Source organism: Anolis sagrei, chromosome 7 (assembly GCF_037176765.1).
Source record: "Anolis sagrei isolate rAnoSag1 chromosome 7, rAnoSag1.mat, whole genome shotgun sequence".
Taxonomy (NCBI): Eukaryota; Metazoa; Chordata; class Lepidosauria; order Squamata; family Dactyloidae; genus Anolis; species Anolis sagrei.
The window spans coordinates 43,101,929-43,121,833 of record NC_090027.1 but is presented as its reverse complement, the minus strand read 5'-3'; the positions used below and the strand labels follow the sequence as shown (position 1 = coordinate 43,121,833).

Sequence of the window (19,905 nt, the reverse complement as noted above, 5' to 3'; positions counted from 1 at the left end):
GGACCAAGGCAGCCACCTTCAGAGGCTGTTAAGAGCAATTACCACTAAGCCCCGTCTGATACCCGGCTTTGCTGCTCCCTTGCCTGCCCGCCCGCTTGCCGGCCAACTAGCCACCCTCCGGCCTGAAGCCTGCCGGAGACCTCGGCTCTCTTTAAGGCTCTCTTCTCTTTCATCTGGAAGGACGAATTGTGGACGAATTGGGTGGGGGGCTGTGTCTGTGTGGCGTCCCACCACAGCAGGGCATTGGGGGTCCAGGGGAAGTGGCTCAGCCAGATGGCGACCCATGGAAACGGTGGGAAGGATGGGATAATCGTAGGGGGAGATTAAAGGTGACGAGATGGACAGGAAAAGCAGGATGGCTCTGGTATTGTGTGTGTGTGTCTATGGTGTCGGGGGTGTCCATTCTTAGCAAAAGTTCCCCTGGAGAGATGCTTCTTTTTGACCTGCAAGCTGCCCCATAACCTCCCCACATGCCCCTTTTTTTGCACTCTGCATATGCTCAGGGGCTCTTCGTTTGCCCCTCTTTTGGCAGGGTGGGGGGGGGGTGTCCATTCTTATCAAAAGGTCCCCTGGAGAGATGCTTATTTTTGACCTGCAGGCTGCCCCATAACCTCCCCACATGCCCCTTTTTTTGCACTCTGCGTGTGCTCAGGGGCTCTTCGTTTGCCCCTCTTTTGGCAGGATGGGGGGGGGGTGTCCATTCTTACCAAAAGGTCCCCTGGAGAGATGCTTCTTTTTGACCTGCAGGCTGCCCCATAACCTCCCCACATGCCCCTTTTTTTGCACTCTGCGTGTGCTCAGGGGCTCTTCGTTTGCCCCTCTTTTGGCAGGGTGGGGGGGGGGGTGTCCATTCTTACCAAAAGGTCCCCTGGAGAGATGCTTATTTTTGACCTGCAGGCTGCCCCATAACCTCCCCACATGCCCCTTTTTTTGCACTCTGCGTATGCTCAGGGGCTCTTCGTTTGCCCCTCTTTTGGCAAGGTGGGAGGGGGGTGTCCATTCTTATCAAAAGGTCCCCTGGAGAGATGCTTCTTTTTGACCTGCAGGCTGCCCCATAACCTCCCCACATGCCCCTTTTTTTGCACTCTGCGTGTGCTCAGGGGCTCTTCGTTTGCCCCTCTTTTGGCAGGGTGGGGGGGGGTGTCCATTCTTACCAAAAGGTCCCCTGGAGAGATGCTTATTTTTGACCTGCAGGCTGCCCCATAACCTCCCCACATGCCCCTTTTTTTTGCACTCTGCGTGTGCTCAGGGGCTCTTTGTTTGCCCCTCTTTTTGCTGGTCCGGCTCGTGGCAAGCGAGGGCCGCCTTCCCAGAGATGTCAGGATCGGCAGTTCAAATGATATGCAGTGTGGGCTAACAAGACTTAGGAAATTAATTATCTCCCGTAATTAGTGTAGTGACCTACACTCTCTGGGGTTATGTACACTGGGAATAAAACTCTGGGCTGTCAGTGTCGGAGAAGCAGCAGGAGGCTCGTTCTGGAAGGTGCCCATCCCTCTTGGGCCGTTGGCTTCTGAGCGCAAGAGAGAGATCTGACCTCTTGAGGAGTGGCATGGGCAGAAGGAGGGCATGGTGATTTTGCCCAAGAGGGAGGAGAGTGGGGGGCATGGGTACCCCAAGCCCTGAAAGGTTGCCCAGTTTGGGTGAGGGTCATTCTCATTCTGCGCAGGCCGATGCCCTGTGATGCCTTGTGCCCGGGCCGCGCTTGGGAGCTGGGTGTCCATCTTTGCGGCAATCTGCTCATTAGTCAATCCGGAGTCAGCCTCGCAGGCTGCCTGCCGTTGGTTGTCATTTTAGCAGAGATTAAAGCAAATGGGAGGGAGGGGGGGGGGCAGGGTGTGCACATGCGCCGGGCGCCTTCGCCTCCTGGTGCGCCGCCGCTGATGCCAAATGATAATGACAGGTTCAAGCTTTTCAGCATCACAGATGAATAACATGCAAATGACGCATCCTGGATGGCAAGTAATTGTCACCGCTCAGCTGCCTGTCAGGGAGGAGCCCCGAAATGGTTAATGGGAACTCAGAGGTGGGGAGTGGGGGTTGGCAGCGTGGGATGGGGGGCAGAGCGGCTTCCCTGCTCCGCGACCGGCCGGTATCCGCGGCATCGGCAGCAATGCTGGGCAGAGAATGCCCGGGATCCGTTCCAAGCCCTATCGAGATGTGGCTTTACATCTGCAAATCCTTTTACGCATCACAGCCCAGCCTCTGGGCGAGGACCACGTGACAGGCCGCTCGCAGGGCTTGGCGGTGGGAGGGAGGGATGGGCAGCTGCTGCCGTCGCCCCGCCTGGGCCCTGGCACGGATGGGGGGTGGCAGCGGTGGCATTGGTGAGCTGCACTTGCTTCTCAGGGCGCAAAACTGCAGTGCTAGGGAGTCATCTCAGGGCCCCTTGGAGCAATGACTGTGTGCCAACCTAGTTCTTGGCACTTCCCATTTGGTGCCATCCACCCACACCCAGTCTTCTCTTGGTTGCCACCGTTGGTTGCCACCGTTGCAATGAGACGGGCTCCCCGCCCCTCCTTTCCAGGCTGCCGTTGGCGTGGAGACTAATTTCCATATAATAACATTTTGTTACTTGCAATAAATCATCCCCACAGTAAGGTGACTGGGTTATGTCATTATTTGCAGACCTACCAAATGTAATTACCTTGCGCCCGGGAAGCCTCTGTGCCGGGGGCTTGGCCATGAGGGCGAGGGGGATGCCTCGTGGACCATTTCTCTCCCTGGAGATGGGGGCCCCATTGCCAGCCCCATTCTGCTCCACCCACGGAGGGGCCTTGCCCTCCCCCAAACAGGGGTGTCAAACCCAAGCCGTATCATCCTTATGGTTGCCTTCAAGGGCATTGTTGAATGCATCGATGGAGGTTCAGTGGATACAGAGGGCCCACTAGAGTTTCCTTTGCATAGTGGTGAGCACTGCTTATTTTCCAGCCCACTCTCCTGGCATGACTGCATCACAACTGCTATCATCGCGATGTTCAAGGAGAAGGAAGGAACACAGGAGTTGTAGTGCAGCATCTGGAGATCCACCTAAAAGGCCAGGAAGGACTCAGATGGAGAATCTGTGGAAACCAAGGGCCCATTATAGTTTGTTTTACGTAGTTGTGGGTGCTCTTTCATTTTTAGCCCACTCTCCTGATGTGACTGCATCACAACTGCTATCACTGTGATGCCCAATGCGGAGGAACACAGGAATTGTAGTGCAGCATCTGGAGGGCCACCTAAAAGGCTAGGAAGGACTCAGGTGGAGAATCCGTGGATACAGAGGACCCACTATAGTTTGCTTTATGTAGTGGAGGGTGCACTTTCGTTTTCAGCCTACTCTCACACATACTCCTGGTGTGACTGCAACACAACTGCTATCACTGTGATGCCCATCACTGTGTGCAGCATCTGGAGGTCCGCCTAAAAGGCCAGGAAGGACTCAGATGGAGAATCCATGGATACAGAGGGCCCACTACAGCTTACTTTACGTAGTTGTGGGTGCTCTTTCATTTTTAGCCCACTCTCCTGGCATGACTGCATCACAACTGCTATCACTGTGATGCCCAAGGTGGAGGAACACAGGAGTTGTAGTGCAGCATCTGGAGATCCACCTAAAAGGCCAGGAAGGACTCAGATGGAGAATCTGTGGAAACCAAGGGCCCATTATAGTTTGTTTTACGTAGTTGTGGGTGCTCTTTCATTTTTAGCCCACTCTCCTGGTGTGACTGCATCACAACTGCTATCACTGTGATGCCCAATGCGGAGGAACACAGGAGTTGTAGTGCAGCATCTGGAGGGCCACCTAAAAGGCCAGGAAGGACTCAGGTGGAGAATCTGTGAATACAGAGGACCCACTATTATTTGCTTTACGTAGTGATGGGTACTCTTTTGGTTTTAGCCCACTCTCCTGGCGTGACTACATCACAACTGCCATTACCATGATGTTCAAGGAGGAGGAACACAGGAGTTGTAGTGCAGCATCTGGAGGGCCACCTAAAAGGCTAGGAAGGACTCAGGTGGAGAATCTGTGGATACAGAGGACCCACTATAATTTGCTTTACGTAGTGATGGGTACTCTTTTGGTTTTAGCCCACTCTCCTGGCGTGACTACATCACAACTGCCATTACCATGATGTTCAAGGAGGAGGAACACAGGAGTTGTAGTGCAGCATCTGGAGGGACACTTAAAAGGCCAGGAAGGACTCAGATGGAGAATCCGTGGATACAGAGGACCCACTATAGTTTGCTTTATGTAGTGGAGGGTGCACTTTCGTTTTCAGCCTACTCTCACACATACTCCTGGTGTGACTGCAACACAACTGCTATCACTGTGATGCCCATCACTGTGTGCAGCATCTGGAGGTCCACCTAAAAGGCCAGGAAGGACTCAGATGGAGAATCTGTGGATACAGAGGGCCCACTATAGTTTGCTTTATGTAGTGGAGGGTGCACTTTTGTTTTCAGCCCACTCTCCTGATGTGACTGCATCACAACTGTTATCACCGTGATGCCCAAGGAGGAGGAACACAGGAGTTGTGGTGCAACATCTGGAGGTCCACCTAAAAGACCAAGAAGGACAGACAGAGAATCCGTGGATAGAAAGGGCCTGCTATAGTTGGCTTTACGTAGTGGTGGGTGCTCTTTCATTTCCAGCCCACTCTCCTGGTGTGACTGCATCACAACAGCTATCACCGTGATGTCCAAGGAGGAGGAACACAGGAGTTGTAGTGTAGCATCTCGAGGGTCACCTGAAAGGCCAGGAAGGACTCCGAAACTCAATGCTTTTGGGGCTGAGGAATGGTTTGGGGCACGGAGCCCCCCTCCCTTGCCTACTCCCCCTGGGGAAAACACAATTATTGTGAATTAACTGGCAAGAGGCTGCTTTGCGTGGCACCCGAACTCATCTGCCTCATTGAGGTCCCGTTGTGCAAAGGAGAATGTGTTTCACCGTGAATAAACAAGCCCCCCTTTTCCTCCCCTCGACCTGCAATCTGTGCATCCCCCTCCCTCCCTCTGCCCCCCCCCCCCCGTCTGCATTAGTAGCATCCTTAATACGTGTGGCCTACCCCTCCCTTTGAGAGCCCCCCCCCTCCTGAGGCTCACTTGCGTTGGGCGCTTGAAATTAATTGGAGCTGAGACGGATTCCTCTCCCGCCTCCCCCTCCCCACATTAGCATAAATATTTCAGAATAATTGAGGCTGAATCCCTTCTGCAGCCGGGGCTGTTGCTCCAGATTTGCCTTTTTAAATAGATTCGGTGGTGGTGGTGGGTTGCTAGGCAGGATCCCGCCCAGCCAGGGTCGGTCCAGTGGGTGAAGGGACCCCTGACCTTGGACCTGGGGACCCCCTCTTCCCCACAGAAGCAGCCTCAGCCTCAGCAGGAGGGCCGTCGAGTGAGCGAGGGAAGGAGTGCCCTGGCCATTGGCCACCCCAGGCCGAGCCTGGCCCCCCATTTCCGCTGCCCGCTTCTCGTCGTCGGAGGGAGGCGATGTGTCCCCGGCCGCTGGGAAAGAGATTATTTTTAAATCTGCAGATGGTCCCCCACCCTCTCCCGCCCCTCGCTGTGCTCCGCTCTGCTCTGCCTGCCGCCTTCCACCTCAGTAAACCGCTCTGGAGTTCCGCCGGGGGCTTTGGAGCAAGGCAAGGAGGGGGCTGTCAGGCCGGGATCCTCTCGCCCATCAGAAGACCCCCCCCCCTTCCTCTCCCTAGGCTGCAGTCTAGGGCTCACTCCGCCTGCCTTCCTCTTCCTCCTCCCCATGGAGAGTGAGGATGGTGATGGTGAGGAGGCAGCCTTCGCCTGGCAACTGCCGGGGCTGAGAGAGGGGGCTGCCAGGGAGACCACCCACCCTCCCTCCTCCGCCTTCCTCTTTGTCTCCTCTTTGCCGTGCGCAAAGGGGGCTTCCCATGCCCCTTCCAGCCTGGGCAGAGGAGGAGGAAAGGGGTCCCTCTTGCACCTTCTAGGGCCGGCCCTGGGCCTCTTAGGGTTGCCTCTAAATTGACCCACTCTCCACTTCCCTTGCACCTTTCCACCATGGAAGACCTCCAGTGGCCCTCCCCATGCTCTGGAAGGCATTATGTGGCCCTCCTCATGCCCTGGAAGGCCTTATGTGGTCCTACCAATGTCCCAGAAAGCCTTATGTGGCCCCCCATGCCTTAGAAGTCCTTATGTGGTCCTCCTCATGCCCTGGAAGGCTTTATGTGGCCCTCCCAATGCCCTGGAAGGCCTTACTTATGTGGCCCTACCAATGCCCTGGAAGGCCTTCTGTGGCCCTCCCCATTCTCTGGAAGGTCTTACTTATGTGGCCCTACCAATGCCCCAGAAAGCCTTATGTGGCCCCCCATGCCGTAGAAGTCCTTATGTGGCCCTCCCCATGCCCTGGAAGGCCTTATGTGGCCCCTAATTCCCTGGAAGGCCTTCTGTGGTCCTACCAATGCCCTGGAAGGCCTTATGTGCCTCCCAATGCCCTGGAAGGCCTTATGTGGCTCTCACCATTCCCTGGATGGCATTATGTGCCCCTCATGCCCTGGAAGGCCTTATGTGGCCCTACCAATGCCCTGGAAGGCCTTATGTGGCCCTCCCCATGCCCTGGAAGACCTTTGGCCATCTCCATGCCCTGGAAGGCCTTATGTGGCCATTCCCATGCCCTGGGAGGCCTTGGCCCTCCCCATGCTCTGGAAGGCCTTATGTGGCCCTACCAATGCTCTGGAAGGCCTTATGTGGCCATTCCCATGCCCTGGGAGGCCTTGGCCCTCCCCATGCTCTGGAAGGCCTTGGGTGGCCTTCCCCCATGCCCTGGAAGGCCTTATGTTTCCCCCATGCCCTGGAAGGCCTTATGTGGTCCTACTCATGCCCTCGAAGGCCTTATGTGGCCCTCCCCATGCCCTGGAAGGCCTTTTCGGCCTTGGGACTATTCCTGCCATCCCCAGATACTCAAGAGTGATGGGAGTCATCCTCCAGTAAGACCAGGGCACCCAAACTGGATGAAAACTAAAGATATTGTTGGCCTACTGTATCCATGAAAGCAACCCAGAGGCTGATGGATGTGACTCCAGGAGAGTCATGCTCCCCATGCTCTATTTTGCCTTGGTTAGACCACTGTGTCCAATTCTGGGCACCACAATTGAAGGGAGATGTTGACTCTAAGCTGGAATGTGTCCAGAGGAGGGTGGCTAAAATGATCAAGGGTCTGGAGAACAAGCCCTATGAGGAGCGGCTTAAAGAGCTGGTCATGTTTAGCCTGAAGAAGAGAAGGCTGAGAGGGCCATGTATAAATATGTGAGGGGAAGTCATGGGGAGGAGGAAACAGGCTTGTTTTCTGCTGCCCTTGGCTTCAAACTACAGGAAATTCCACCTGGACATGAGGAAGAACTTTCTGACTGTGAGAGCTGTTCAGCAGTGGAACTCTCTGCCCCAGGATGTGGTGGAGGCTCCTTCTTTGGAGGCTTTTAAACAGAGACTGGATGGCCATCTGGATGGCTTTGAATGTGATTGTCCTGCTTCTTGGCAGGATGGGGTTGGACTGGATGGCCCACCAGGTCTCTTCCAACTCAATGATTCTATGATTCTATGACATTGGATGAAAAAGAGTTGGACACCCCAGTTCTGAAAGCAAACCTATCATTATTTGAGGGGCAGGGTTCGCTCCGAGGTAGTTTGCAACCAATTTATTTATTTATTTATTTATTTATTTACTGCATTTGTTGACCGCCGTTCTCAGCCCTAGGGCGACTCACGGCGGTGTACAACATATAAAAAGACAATTTACAATGAAAGCAATATCATAAACAACAATAACAACATCACTATCAATAATACAATTACACTAAATCATTCGCGACGTCTCATCATAGAATCACAATCCAATCTCGTTATCCATATTCCGTTCCACTCATCATTGCCAATTTGTTGTAGCACTTAGTCAAACGCCTTCTCAAACAACCACGTCTTTAGGCTCTTGCGGAATGTCATAAGGGAGGGCGCCTGTCTGATGTCTACAGGGAGGGTGTTCCACAGCCGGGGGGCCACCACCGAGAAGGCCCTCTCCCTCGTCCCCGCCAGCCGTGCCTGTGAGGCAGGCGGGATCGAGAGAAGGGCCTCCCCAGACGATCTCAAGGTCCTCGTGGGCTCACAGGCCGAGATGCGGTCAGACAGGTATTTTGGGCCGGAACCGTTTAGGGCTTTGTAGGCCAACACCAGCACCTTGAATTGGGCCCGGTAGCAGATCGGCAGCCAGTGGAGCTGGGACAACAAGGGCGTTGTATGCTCCCTGCGTCCTGCCCCTGTTAGTAACATGGCTGCCGCGCGCTGGACTAGCTGGAGCTTCCGGGCCGTCTTCAAGGGCAGCCCCATGTAGAGAGCGTTGCAGTAGTCAAGGCGGGATGTGACCAGAGCGTGTACCACCGTGGCCAAGTCAGACTTCCCGAGGTACGGGCGCAGCTGACGCACGAGCCTGAGCTGTGCGAATGCTCCCCTGGTCACCGCTGAAACCTGGGGATCCAGGCTCAATGATGAATCCAGGATCACTCCCAAGCTGCGAACCTGCGCCTTCAAGGGGAGTGTGACCCCGTCCAGCACAGGCTGTAACCCTATGCCCTGTTCGGCCTTACGACTGACCAGGAGTACCTCTGTCTTGTCTGGATTTAGTTTCAGTTTGTTCGCCCTCATCCAGACCATTACAGCGGCCAAGCACCGGTTCAGGACCTGAACAGCCTCCTTAGTAGCAGGTGGGAAGGAGTGACAGAGTTGGACATCATCTGTGTATAGATGACACTGCACCCCGAAACCCCAATGCTCTGGAGCTGAGAGAGTGAGGGGTTTCCTCGAGGGAGGGGGTGCAGACCCTGCTCTTACAGGCTTCCAAGGAGCTCTCCATCCTCCTCCTCACCTCCTTGTGGAAATGGAGGTCTGCTTTGAGGGCTGGGTTTGGGGAGGGGGCTGGAAGGGGGTGCCCAGGGAGCCCCTTCCCACTAATGAGCCAGAGCTGAGGGAGAGAAAAAGAGAGAGAGAGAGAGAGTCTGCTTAATGAGGCGCAGGCTATGTGCTCATGCGCAGGCCTGGAAGGGGGTGCTCTCCCCCCTCCTCCCTCCCCCCCTCCCTCCCTCCCTCCGGCAGCCTCCACTACTTCTGCCCCCCTCCCTCCCTCCCTCCCTCTTGCATTTCTCCTGTTTTCTGCTTTGAGATGCAAATTTCTGCACATCCCAGATCTGATTTTTCCCTTCATTAGCATGAAATGTGACTAGTTCCACATTTTAGCTCTTTTTTTAAAAAGAGAGGAGCTTTAAAAATGAGTGGGGGGGAGAGACGTGTGTGTGCGTGTGTGTGTGTGTGTGTGTGTGTGTGTGTGTTGATGCGGATTGCAGTGACTGAAAACAGCCGACTCAGCGGGTTGGGGTGGGGGGCTTCTTCATGCATGCGCCAGTCACACCCACCACCTCCCCTGGTGCCTCTCTGCACAGGAGGAAGGACGGCACCTGCGCACCCAGGAGGACCCCCTTTCCCATAGGGAGAGAGACCCCCCCCCCCCTTGATATGCAGTGCCACCCCAGAGGAAGCATCACCAATACATTCTGCCATTGCCCTCCGCAACTGCATCCCAGAGCCTTCCTTGCTGGGTAGGCACAGTCACACTGTCTCTCACGGAATCCGCAAAGCGGGCAAGGCCTCATCTTTGTGTGTTGGGCATCGGGACCTCTTCTGAGGGTGGTTGGTCTCCCAAACTGCAGAGACTACCCACCTGCAGGTTTCCAGTCTTGATATCCCTTCGGGGAATATTTGTATTATTTGAGAACACATATTATTTGAGAACACAGAAATGCTGGACCACTCCAACAACCACCATGTCAGACTACACAGAAAAGCCATTGAAATACACAAGAAGCATGTGGACAATTTCAACAGAAAGGAGGAGACCATGAAAATGAACAATATCTGGCTACCAGTATTTAAAAACTCTAAAATTATAACAGCTAAACAACAGAGAGGAAAAAACCAGGCACAGATTAACACCTCCCAGCAACAGATTTTCCCAGGCTCAGGCAAGCCTTCAAATGCTAATGAAGGTGATCAGCTAAACATTCACACCTAACTGCAGCAGGGAAGAGCTCCTTGCCCCACCCCAGCCATTCCACAGATATATAAACCCCTTTTCCTACTTCCAACAGACCTCACACCTCTGAGGATGCTTGCCATAGATGCAGGCGAAACGTCAGGAGAAATGCCTCTAGAACATGGCTCTATAGCCCGAAAAAACCCACAAGAACCTAATATTTGTATTTTTTGGCCCATTCCCATGTCCTTGCTTTTTTAAAGCTCTGTGATGCTTCCTCCTGAATTCTAGGCTATTATCGAAGGCTTTCATGGCTGGAATCACTAGGTTCTTGTGGGTTTTTTGGGGCTATAGGGCCATGTTCTAGAGGCATTTTCTCCTGACATTTCGCCTGCATCTATGGCAAGCATCCTCAGAGGTAGTGAGGTCTGTTGGAATTAGGACAATGGGTTTATATCTCTGTGGAATGGCTAGGGTGGGGCAAAGAGCTCTCCTCTGCTGGAGCTAGGTGTGAATGTTTCAACTGACCACCTTCATTAGCATTTGAAGGCCTGGCTGAGCCTGGGAAAATCTTCTATTGAGAGGTGTTAAGATGTGCCTGGTTGTTTCCTCTCTGCTGTTTTGCTGTTGTAATTTTACAACAGCCTCTTCCTCTTCCTCTCCTCTTCCTCCTTCTCTTTGTCCTATATCTGCTCTTCCTCCTTCTCCTCTTCAGTCTCTTCTTCTCTTCCTCCCAGCTGTTAGGAATTGTGGGAGTTGAAGTCCCAAATACCTGTAGGGTGGGCCCAAGTTTGCCCATTAGTGATGTAGATGAAGGTGTGTTAGTGTCTTTGAGACACACCTCTAGGACGCGTTGTAGAATAGTAGGCGTATCTTATACATTTTTGTTGGTGGTGGTACTGAAATTAGGGTGTGTCTTGCAATCAATACAGTGGAAGTAATACAGTAGTTCCTGTTGTATGTAATGAAGAAAAAAATCTTTGCTTTCTATGGTTGCAGTTTTTGCTTCGTTTTTCTTGCCGCTCTTTATTTTGTTTTGTGTTTTGTGCATTTTGCACGCATGCTTTTTTCTCCTTTGTTTGTACACTTGAATAAAATTATTATTGGGTTGCTGTGAGTTTTTCGGGCTGTCTGGTCATGCTCCAGAAGCAGTCTCTCCTGATGTTTTGCTCACATCTATGGCAGGCATCCTCAGAACCTTCTCTCCTTTTCCTCCTCCTCCTTTTCTTCCTCCTCCTCTTCTTTCTTCTCTTCTCTTCCCCTCCTTTTCCCTCTCCTTTTCTTCCTTTTCCTCTTTTTCTTCTTCTTTCTTCTTTTCCTCCTCCTCCTCTTATCCACCTCCAGCTACTCTTTTTTCTTCTGCTCTTCCCCTTCTCATCCCCCACTTCCTCCTTTTCCTTTTCTCTTCCTACTCTTCTCTTTGTCCCCCTTTTCCATCTCCTCCTCTTCCCTTCTTTTTCTCTTTTTCCTCCTCTTGTCCTCTTGTCCTCTTCATCTTATTCCTCTTCTCCTTCTCATCCTCCACTTCCTCCTCTCCTCCTCTTCTTTTCTTTGTCCTCCTTTCCCATCTCCTCCTTTTTTCTTTTTTCTCCTCTTGTCCTCCACTTCCTCTTCCTCTTCCTTCTCTTCCTCTTCTCCTTCTCTTCCTCCTCTTCCTCCTTTTCCTTTTCCTTTCCTCCCCTTCTCTTTGAGACTCTGGCCTGAGTGATGTTGGCCTCCAGCAAGTGCAAGAGGGCTGCGTGTCCATGCGTGTGCCTGCGTGCTTCGTGTCAATTTGCCATGACCCCTCCACTCTGGGAGTCAAAGGGCTCCCCCGCCTTTGCTCAAGGGCCACCCACAGATTCCCTTTCCCCCCTCCCTTCCTCTCTTGTAATGAGTCTGATAAGGCTTTATCTCGTTAATGGGATTAGCCACCACGGGACCCTCCCTCCCCTCCCCTCCCCTCCCCTCCCTGGGGGAATGGGGTCCCTAATGGGGGGCCCTCCTTTGGACCCTTGCCGCTCCCCCTCCCCCTCTCGCCCCCTCCCTCCCTGGGGTTCCTGTCCTCTCCTTCCCTCTGAGCCATGCATTGAGATGCAATGCCATTCTCCATCCCTCTCCTTCATGCATGTCTAATGAATGTCAGGGAAATGCTATTACAATGCAGCCGCGTAGGATCCAATCTTGTAGAGTGTCTACAAGTCATTTGGAGAAAAACCCTGGGAGCGCCGGCGTTTTATTACGGCGTAATTAGAAATAAAATCTCATTGCAAGGGTTGAATGGGAGAGGGGTGTTAATCCTTTAACAGGGAAAGATAGAGCTGTACTTAGAGAGGAGATTAAGGGCAGGAGGGGAGCCAGAGAGAGAGCGGGAGGGAGGGAGGCCCCCACAAGGCCCATGTGCCAAGGCTGCGCCCGGGGGGGGGGGGGGGCTTAGGGGGCAAAGGGGGGCGTCCTTCCGTCCCTTCCTTCCTTCCTTTCTCCCTCTCTTCCTGGCCACTTCCGTCCAAAGATGGTGAGGCTTAAGGGAGAGGGGTTGGCCTTAGAGACCCCAGCAAAACCCTTCCCCACATCCTTCCATTGGGAGGAGCTCGTGGCCCCTCTTTCCCTTTCCTCTTCCTTCTTTCCTTCTTTCCTTCCTTCCTTCCTTCCTCCCTTCTTTCCTTCCTTCCTTCCTTCCTTCCTTCTTTCCTTCCTTCCTTCCTTCCTTCCTTCCTTCCTTCCTTCCTTCCTTTCTTCCTGGCCACTTCTGTCCAAAGATGGTGAAGCTTCAGGGGGAGGGGTGGCCTTAGAGACCCCAGCAAGACCCTTCCCCACATCCTTCCATTGGGAGGAGCTCGTGGCCCTTCTTTCCCTTTCTTCTTCCTTCTTTCCTTCTTTCCTTCTTTCCTTCTTTCCTTCTTTCTTTCCTTCCTTCTTTCCTTCCTTCCTTCCTTTCTCCCTCTCTTCCTGGCCACTTCCATCCAAAAGTGGTGAGGTTTAAGGGGGGGGGGGAGTGGACTTAGAGACCCAAGCAAAACCCTTCCCCACATGTTTCCATTGGGAGGAGCTCATGGCCCTTCTTTCCCTTTCCTCTTCCTTCTTTCCTTCCTTCTTTCCTTCCTTCTTTCCTTCCTTCCTTCCTTCCCCTTTTCCTAGCCACTTCCATCCAAAATTGGTGAGGTTTAAGGGTGGGTGGGGGGGGAGTGGACTTAGAGACCCAAGCAAGACCCTTCCCCATGTACTTCCATTGGGAAGAGCTCGTGGCCCTTCTTTCCCCTTCCTTCCTTTTTTCCTTCCTCTCTTCCTGGCCACTTCCGTCCAAAGGTGGTGAGGCTAGGAGGGGGGGGGCTTGGCCTCAGAAACCTCAGCAAGACCCTTCCCCACGTGCTTTTATTGAGAGGAGCTTGTGGCCCTTCTTTCCCTCCCCGCTCCCTTCCTTCCTCTTTTCCTGTCCACTTCTGTCCAAAGGTGGTGAGGCTTAAGGAGGGGGGGGGGGATTTGGACTTAGAGAACCAAGCAAGACCCTTCCCCATGTGCTTCCATTGGGAGGAGCTCGTGGCCCTTCTTTCCCCTTCCTTCTTTTTTTCCTTCCTCTCTTCCTGGCCACTTCCATAAAAGGTTGTGAGGCTTTGGGTGGATGGGCTTGGCCTCAGAGACCCCAGCAAGACCCTTCCCCATGTGTTTCCATTGGGAGGAGCTCATGGCCCTTCTTTCCTATTCTTTCCTTCCTTCCTTCCTTCCTTCCTTCCTTCCTTCCTTCCTTCCTTCCTTCCTTCCTTCCTTCCCTCCTGGCCACTTTCATCCAAAAATGGTGAGGCTTGGGGACGGGTTGGCCTCAGAGACCCCAGCAAGACCCTTCCCCATGTGCTTCCATTGGGAGGAGCTCATGGCCCTTCTTTCAACTCACTCTCTCCCTCCCTCCCTCTCTTCCTGGCCACTTATGGGAAGGAAGGAAGGAAGGAAGGAAGGAAGGAAGGAAGGAAGGAAGGAAGGAAGGAAGGTGGTGAGACTTAAAGGGGGTGGGGGCTTGGCCTTAGAGACACCAGCAAGACCTTTCCCCACGTGCTTCTATTGGGAGGAGCTCATGGCCCTTCCCTCCCTCCCTCCCTTTTTTCCTTCCTTCCTTCCTTCCTTCCTTCCTTCCTTCCTTCCTTCCTCTCCTCCTGGCCACTTCTGTCCAAAGGTGGTGAGGCTTGGGGAGTGGGGGGAGACTTGGCTTTGGAGACCCCAGCAAAACCCTTTCCCACATGCTTCCATTGGGAGGAACTCATAGCCCTTCCTTCCTTCCTCCCTCCCTCGCTCCCTCCCTCCCTTCCTGGTCACTTCAGTCCAAAGGTGGTGAGGCTTAAGGGGGAAAGGATTTGCCTCAGAGACCCCAGAAAGACCATTCCCCTTGTGTTTTCATTAGGAGCTCATGGCCCTTCTTTCCCCTTCCGTCCCTCCGTCCCTCCGTCCCTCCGTCCCTCCTTCCTTCCTTCCTTCCTTCCTTCCTTCCTTCCTTCCCCGCCACTTCCGTCCAATGGTGGTGAGGCTTAAAGGGGGTGGGGGCTTGGCTTTGGAGACCCTAGCAAGACCCCCATCTACTTCCATTGGGAAGAGCACCTGGCCCTTCTTTTCCCTTCCTTCCTTCCTTCCTTCCTTCCTTCCTTCCTTCCTTCCTTCCCTCCCTCCCCCTCCCCACTTTAGCCGTGGCTGCCAGGGGCAGAGAGGACCGCTCTGCCAATTAAGCATCGGCTGCAAATTGGGAAGGGGAGGGGCCCAGCTGGGTTTTTTGCAGAGCAGCAGCTGCCCGTTGCCATAGCAACTGCATCCTATTTGCCGCCAGCCCCCCTCCCCAATTTCCTAAAATCCCCTTGGTTAGGGGTCCTTCACCCCACTGGCCCTGGCTTCCCTGGGAGAAGAGGCCGGTCTCACCTGAGAAGGCCCCTGCTCCTCACCTGGCCCCCTCCTCAAATCCGAATCTCTCTCCATCTCTGGGTGAGTCTCCCTCCACGGCTTGTTTCCACCGTTAATTACATTGCCCATCCAAAAGACATGGCTCTTCTTCGTGTTTTAAGCATGCTCCTTGGGTTCTTTGGGGCACTGAAGCATGCATTGGATTGACCACATCAGTTTCTATGATATGGTCATCATGGTTTTCTATGGCAATAATAATATTAATAATAATAATAATAATAATAATAATAACTTTATTCTTATATCCCACCTCCATCTCCTCTAATAATAATAATAATAATAATAACGATATTCTTATATCCCACCTCCATCTCCTCTAATAATAATAAAAATAATAATAATAACTTTATTCTTCTATCCCACCTCCATTTCCCCTAATAATAATAGTAATAATAATAATAATAATAATAACTTTATTCTTCTATCCCACCTCCATTTCCCCTAATAATAATAGTAATAATAATAATAATAATACCAACTATTCTTATATCCCACCTCCATCTCCTCTAATAATAATAATAATAATAATAATAACTTTATTCTTATATCTCCTCTAATAATAATAATAATAATAAAAATAATAATAATAACTTTATTCTTCTATCCCACCTCCATTTCCCCTAATAATAATAGTAATAATAATAATAATAATAATAATAATAACTTTATTCTTCTATCCCACCTCCATCTCCCATAATAATAACAACAACAACAACAACAACAACAACAACAACAACTTTATTCTTCTATCCCACCTCCATCTCCCCGAAGGGATTTGGGGCAGCTTACATGGGGACCAAACCCAATATTAACAAAAGTTACAAGTTAAAGTTAAAATTACAAAATTACAACTACAAAAGTTACAATTAAAAACATATAGCAACCAACTGTATTAAAAACAGTAAAACCAATAAAATATAAAACACTTTAAACATGAACCACACAACAAACATCAATGGTCGAAAAAGTGAGCACGTGCAGATTTGAGACTAGTCGCGTAGGACAAGGGCTAGTGTAAACATAAGACTGTGGAGCTGGGCTGGGAATAAAGTGCTGGAAATCCAAGGAAATCAATCTACAAGAAAGCAGATTCAATCTGAATATTAGGAAGATTGAATCCCGACTGTGAGAGCCGTTCAGCAGTGGAACTCTCTGCCCCGGAGTGTGGTGGAGGCTCCTTCTTTGGAAGCTTTTAAACAGAGGCTGGATGGCCATCTGTCGGGGGTGCTTTGAATGCAATATTCCTGCTTCTTGGCAGAATGGGGTTGGACTGGATGGCCCATGAGGTCTCTTCCAACTCAAGGATTCTAGGATTAGGTCTGGCGGACTTGATGAGTAGCTAACTATTATTCAAAGGCACATTGGAATATCTAAATCTTCAGGATATGGTATGGTAGATGTCATATGTCCTGTATCTCAAAAACTAGAGATGATGGGGGGCAACGGGGGTCATTTTGGAATCAGCATGCTAAATATACCCAGAAACAGGGCTAATAGGCCTGGGTAACAACGGAAAAATTTGTTTCTAAAATTGATTCGTTCTTTGGGGTTTTTTGCGTTTCGTTATTTAAAATAATTACAAAATTTTCCTTTTAAAAAGTTCGATATTTACGAAATTTCGTAAATGTGAAAAAAAATTACAAAACATTAACGAAATGATTTCCGAAACAATAACGAATCGATTCGTTAATGGCGGACGCGACCGCGAAATACGCTAAAAAACCTCCAAATGGGACAGGGGGAACTTCTGAAGCTTCCCTCTCCCTCTGTTGTTGACTGTTGGTGTGATATTATAATTTTTTTTCACTAATTAAACAAAAAACAACTATAAAACTTGCCCCAGACATGCGGAAATAATAACGAAACGACCTCAAAACGATAATGAAACGAATACATAACGAATTACGAAGCATTTACAAAACGTATTTAAAAATTCATTTTTTTAAAAAATTGCTCCAGAATGGTTTGTTATCGCTTCGTAATCAAGAAAATTAATGAATTATTAACGAATTATGAATTAATGAAACGAAACCGCCCAGCCCTAAGGGCTAACATTGGAGGGACCGAAATGTGTGTTGATGGATTCGTATTGAGTTCTAAGTAAGGCAGGTAGCTGTTCAAGGTGCTTATGGGGATTCCTATGGAGTTCTAAGTAAGGCAGGGAGCTGTCCAAGGTGCTTATGGGGATTCCTATGGAGTTCTAAGTAAGGCAGGGAGCTGTCCAAGGTGCTTATGGGGATTCCTATGGAGTTCTAAGTAAGGCAGGGAGCTGTCCAAGGTGCTTATGGGGATTCCTATCTAGTTCTAAGTGAGGCAGGGGAGCTGTCCAAGGTGCTGGTGGGACTACGCTCTTGCTCCCTGGCCCAGTCCTTCTGCCACTTCCAGCACCAGAGTTGCCCACATGTTGTGTAAACATGGCCGTGAATTTAGGAGATTGTGCAGTGTTTCTCAACCTTCCTAATACCGCAACTCCTTCATACAGTTCCTCATGTTGTGGTGACCCCCAACCATAACATTATTTTCATTGCTACTTCAGAACTGTCATTTTGCTACGGTTATGAACCACAAAGTAAATGTCTGATATGCAGGATGTATTTTCTTTCACTGGACCAAATTAGGTCCAAATCTGAATACTGGCAGGGTTGTGGAGGGATTGATTTAGTCATTTGGGAGTTGTAGTTGCTGGGATTTATAGTTCATCTACAATCAAAGAGCATTCTGAACTCCAAAGTTGGAATTGAACTAAACTTGGCACATAGAGCTCGCATGATGAACAGAAAATACTGGAAGGGTTTGGTGGGCATTGACCTTGAGTTTTGGAGTTGTAGTTCACCTACATTCAGAGAGCACTGTGGACTCAAACAATGATAGGTCTGGACCAAACTCGGCACACAGACGCAGCATGGCCAACTGTGAAACTGTGAACACTGGTAGAGTTTGAGGGAAATAGACCTTGAGATTTGGGAGTTTAGTTACTGGGATTTATAGTTCACTTACAATCAAAGAGCATTCTGAACTCCACCAAGGATGGAATTGTACCAGACTTGGCATACAGAAATCCCATGACTAACAGAAAATACTGGAAGGGTTTGGTGGGCATTGACCTTGAGTTCTGGAGTTGTAGTTCACCTCCATCCAGAGAGCACTGTGGACTCAAACAATGATGGATCTGGATCCAACTTGGCACACAGACCCAACATGGCCAATTGTGAATACCAATAGAGTTTGTGGAAAATCGACCTTGACATTTGGAAGTTTGGTTGCTGGGATGTATAGTTCACTTACAATCAAAGAGCATTCTGAACTCCACCAAGTATGGAATTGAACCAGACTTGGCACACAAAAATCCAATGACTAACAGAAAATACTGTAAGGATTTGGTGGGCATTGACCTTGAGTTTTGGAGTTGTAGTTCACTTACATCCAATGAGCACTGTGGGCACAAACAATGATAGATCTGGACCAAACTTGGCACACAGACCCAACATGGCCAACTGTGAACACTGGTAGAGTTTGGGGAAAATAGACCTTGACATTTGGAGGTTTAATTGCTGGGATGTATAGTTCACCTACAATCAAAGTGCATTCTGAACCCAGCAATGATAGAATTGGGCCAAACTTCCCACACAGAACCACCTTGTCTTGAAAGTACTTGCTGGCGTGAGTCTCCTTCTTGCCTCACATGCTCTCCCTTCACCCGCACAATTGCACCACATTGCCATGCGCCAAGCACGCCTGCTCTCCCCTCCCTGCTTGGAGTCTCAGAAACAGCCCTCCCCTTGGATGAGAGGCTGGCCAATCACAGCAGGAGGAGGGCTTTCGGTGGGAGGATTCACCGTCTGTTTCCAAAAAGTAAGAGAAGGACAGGCAAAGAGATCTTCAGCCTTCTTTGCCAAAGGGGTTCCTAAGACCATCAGAAATGTACTTTCTGATGGTCTTTGGCGACCCCTCTGAAACCCCCTCCAGGGGTCTTGACCCCTAGGTTGAGAAATGCTGTCTTACAGGCACCTCGATGGAAACGGTGCTCCAAAGGTCTAGCCATACCCAGCCCACCATGGGGAGGGTCTGGGGGACCTTTCAGGGTTTCCTTCCCTCCCCTGTAACCGCTGCTTTCTTTGTCTCTCCCAGAAAATAGATTTTTCATTACTTTCTACGGCGGGTTGTACATATCAGACGTCCAGAAGGAAGATGCCTTGTCCACCTACCGGTGTATCACCAAGCACAAGTACAGCGGAGAGACCCGGCAGAGCAACGGTGCCCGGCTCTCTGTCTCAGGTACAACCCAAGGGGATGAGGTGGCCTGGCCATTGTGGTGATCAGAGGGTGTTTAGAAAACCTAGGGCAGGCATGGACAAAATTGGGCCCTCCAGGTGTTTTGGACTCCAACTCCCACCATTCCTATCAGTCTCAGGTCCTTTCCTTTAACAATATGGTTGCACTATTTACAAAAACAAGGTTTCCATAACATAAATAAACAAATACATAGTAGCTTTACACACAGCAGCCTTCACACTGGAGTTTTCTCACACGAGGCTTCTCTCACACTGAGGTTTACCTCACACTCCTCAGGACGACACTAGCTTTGGCCCACTGACTCTAAGAGACTTTGGCCTACTCACTCATCTCAGGACAACACTAGCTTTGGCCCATTGACTCTAAAAGGCTTCAACCTACTAACTCTTTTCGGTTAAGCTTAAGTGGTTGAGGGGGGAAAGGAAGGGGCCTGAGGCTGTTAGGAGTGATGAAGTCCCAAACATCTGGAGGGCCAGAGTTTGCCTAGCTGCTCTCCTTCCTTCCTTCTTTCCGCCCAAGACAAGGCTAAGACGATCCAGTCTGGGATTCCCAGGGACATGAACTAGCAAATGGATGCAAATCCATTGTGGGGAGAGCTCAGCCGATGAGAGGAAAAGGCGATTAGGCTCGAAGTGGGGAGGGGGAGCCCTAAATGCTTAACAGGA

General features: G+C 50.8%; 1 protein-coding gene across 2 annotated transcripts in view; it reads left to right on the top strand.

Moving 5' to 3' along the window:
• DSCAML1 (DS cell adhesion molecule like 1) overlaps positions 1 to 19,905 on the top strand; it is a 154,076-nt gene that overhangs the window by 58,786 nt on the left and 75,385 nt on the right. For both annotated transcript variants that reach the window (XM_067470822.1, XM_060787552.2), the window contains exon 4: positions 19,076 to 19,222. In XM_067470822.1, the coding sequence (XP_067326923.1) occupies positions 19,076 to 19,222 (147 nt within the window). The remainder of the gene's footprint in view (positions 1 to 19,075; positions 19,223 to 19,905) is intronic.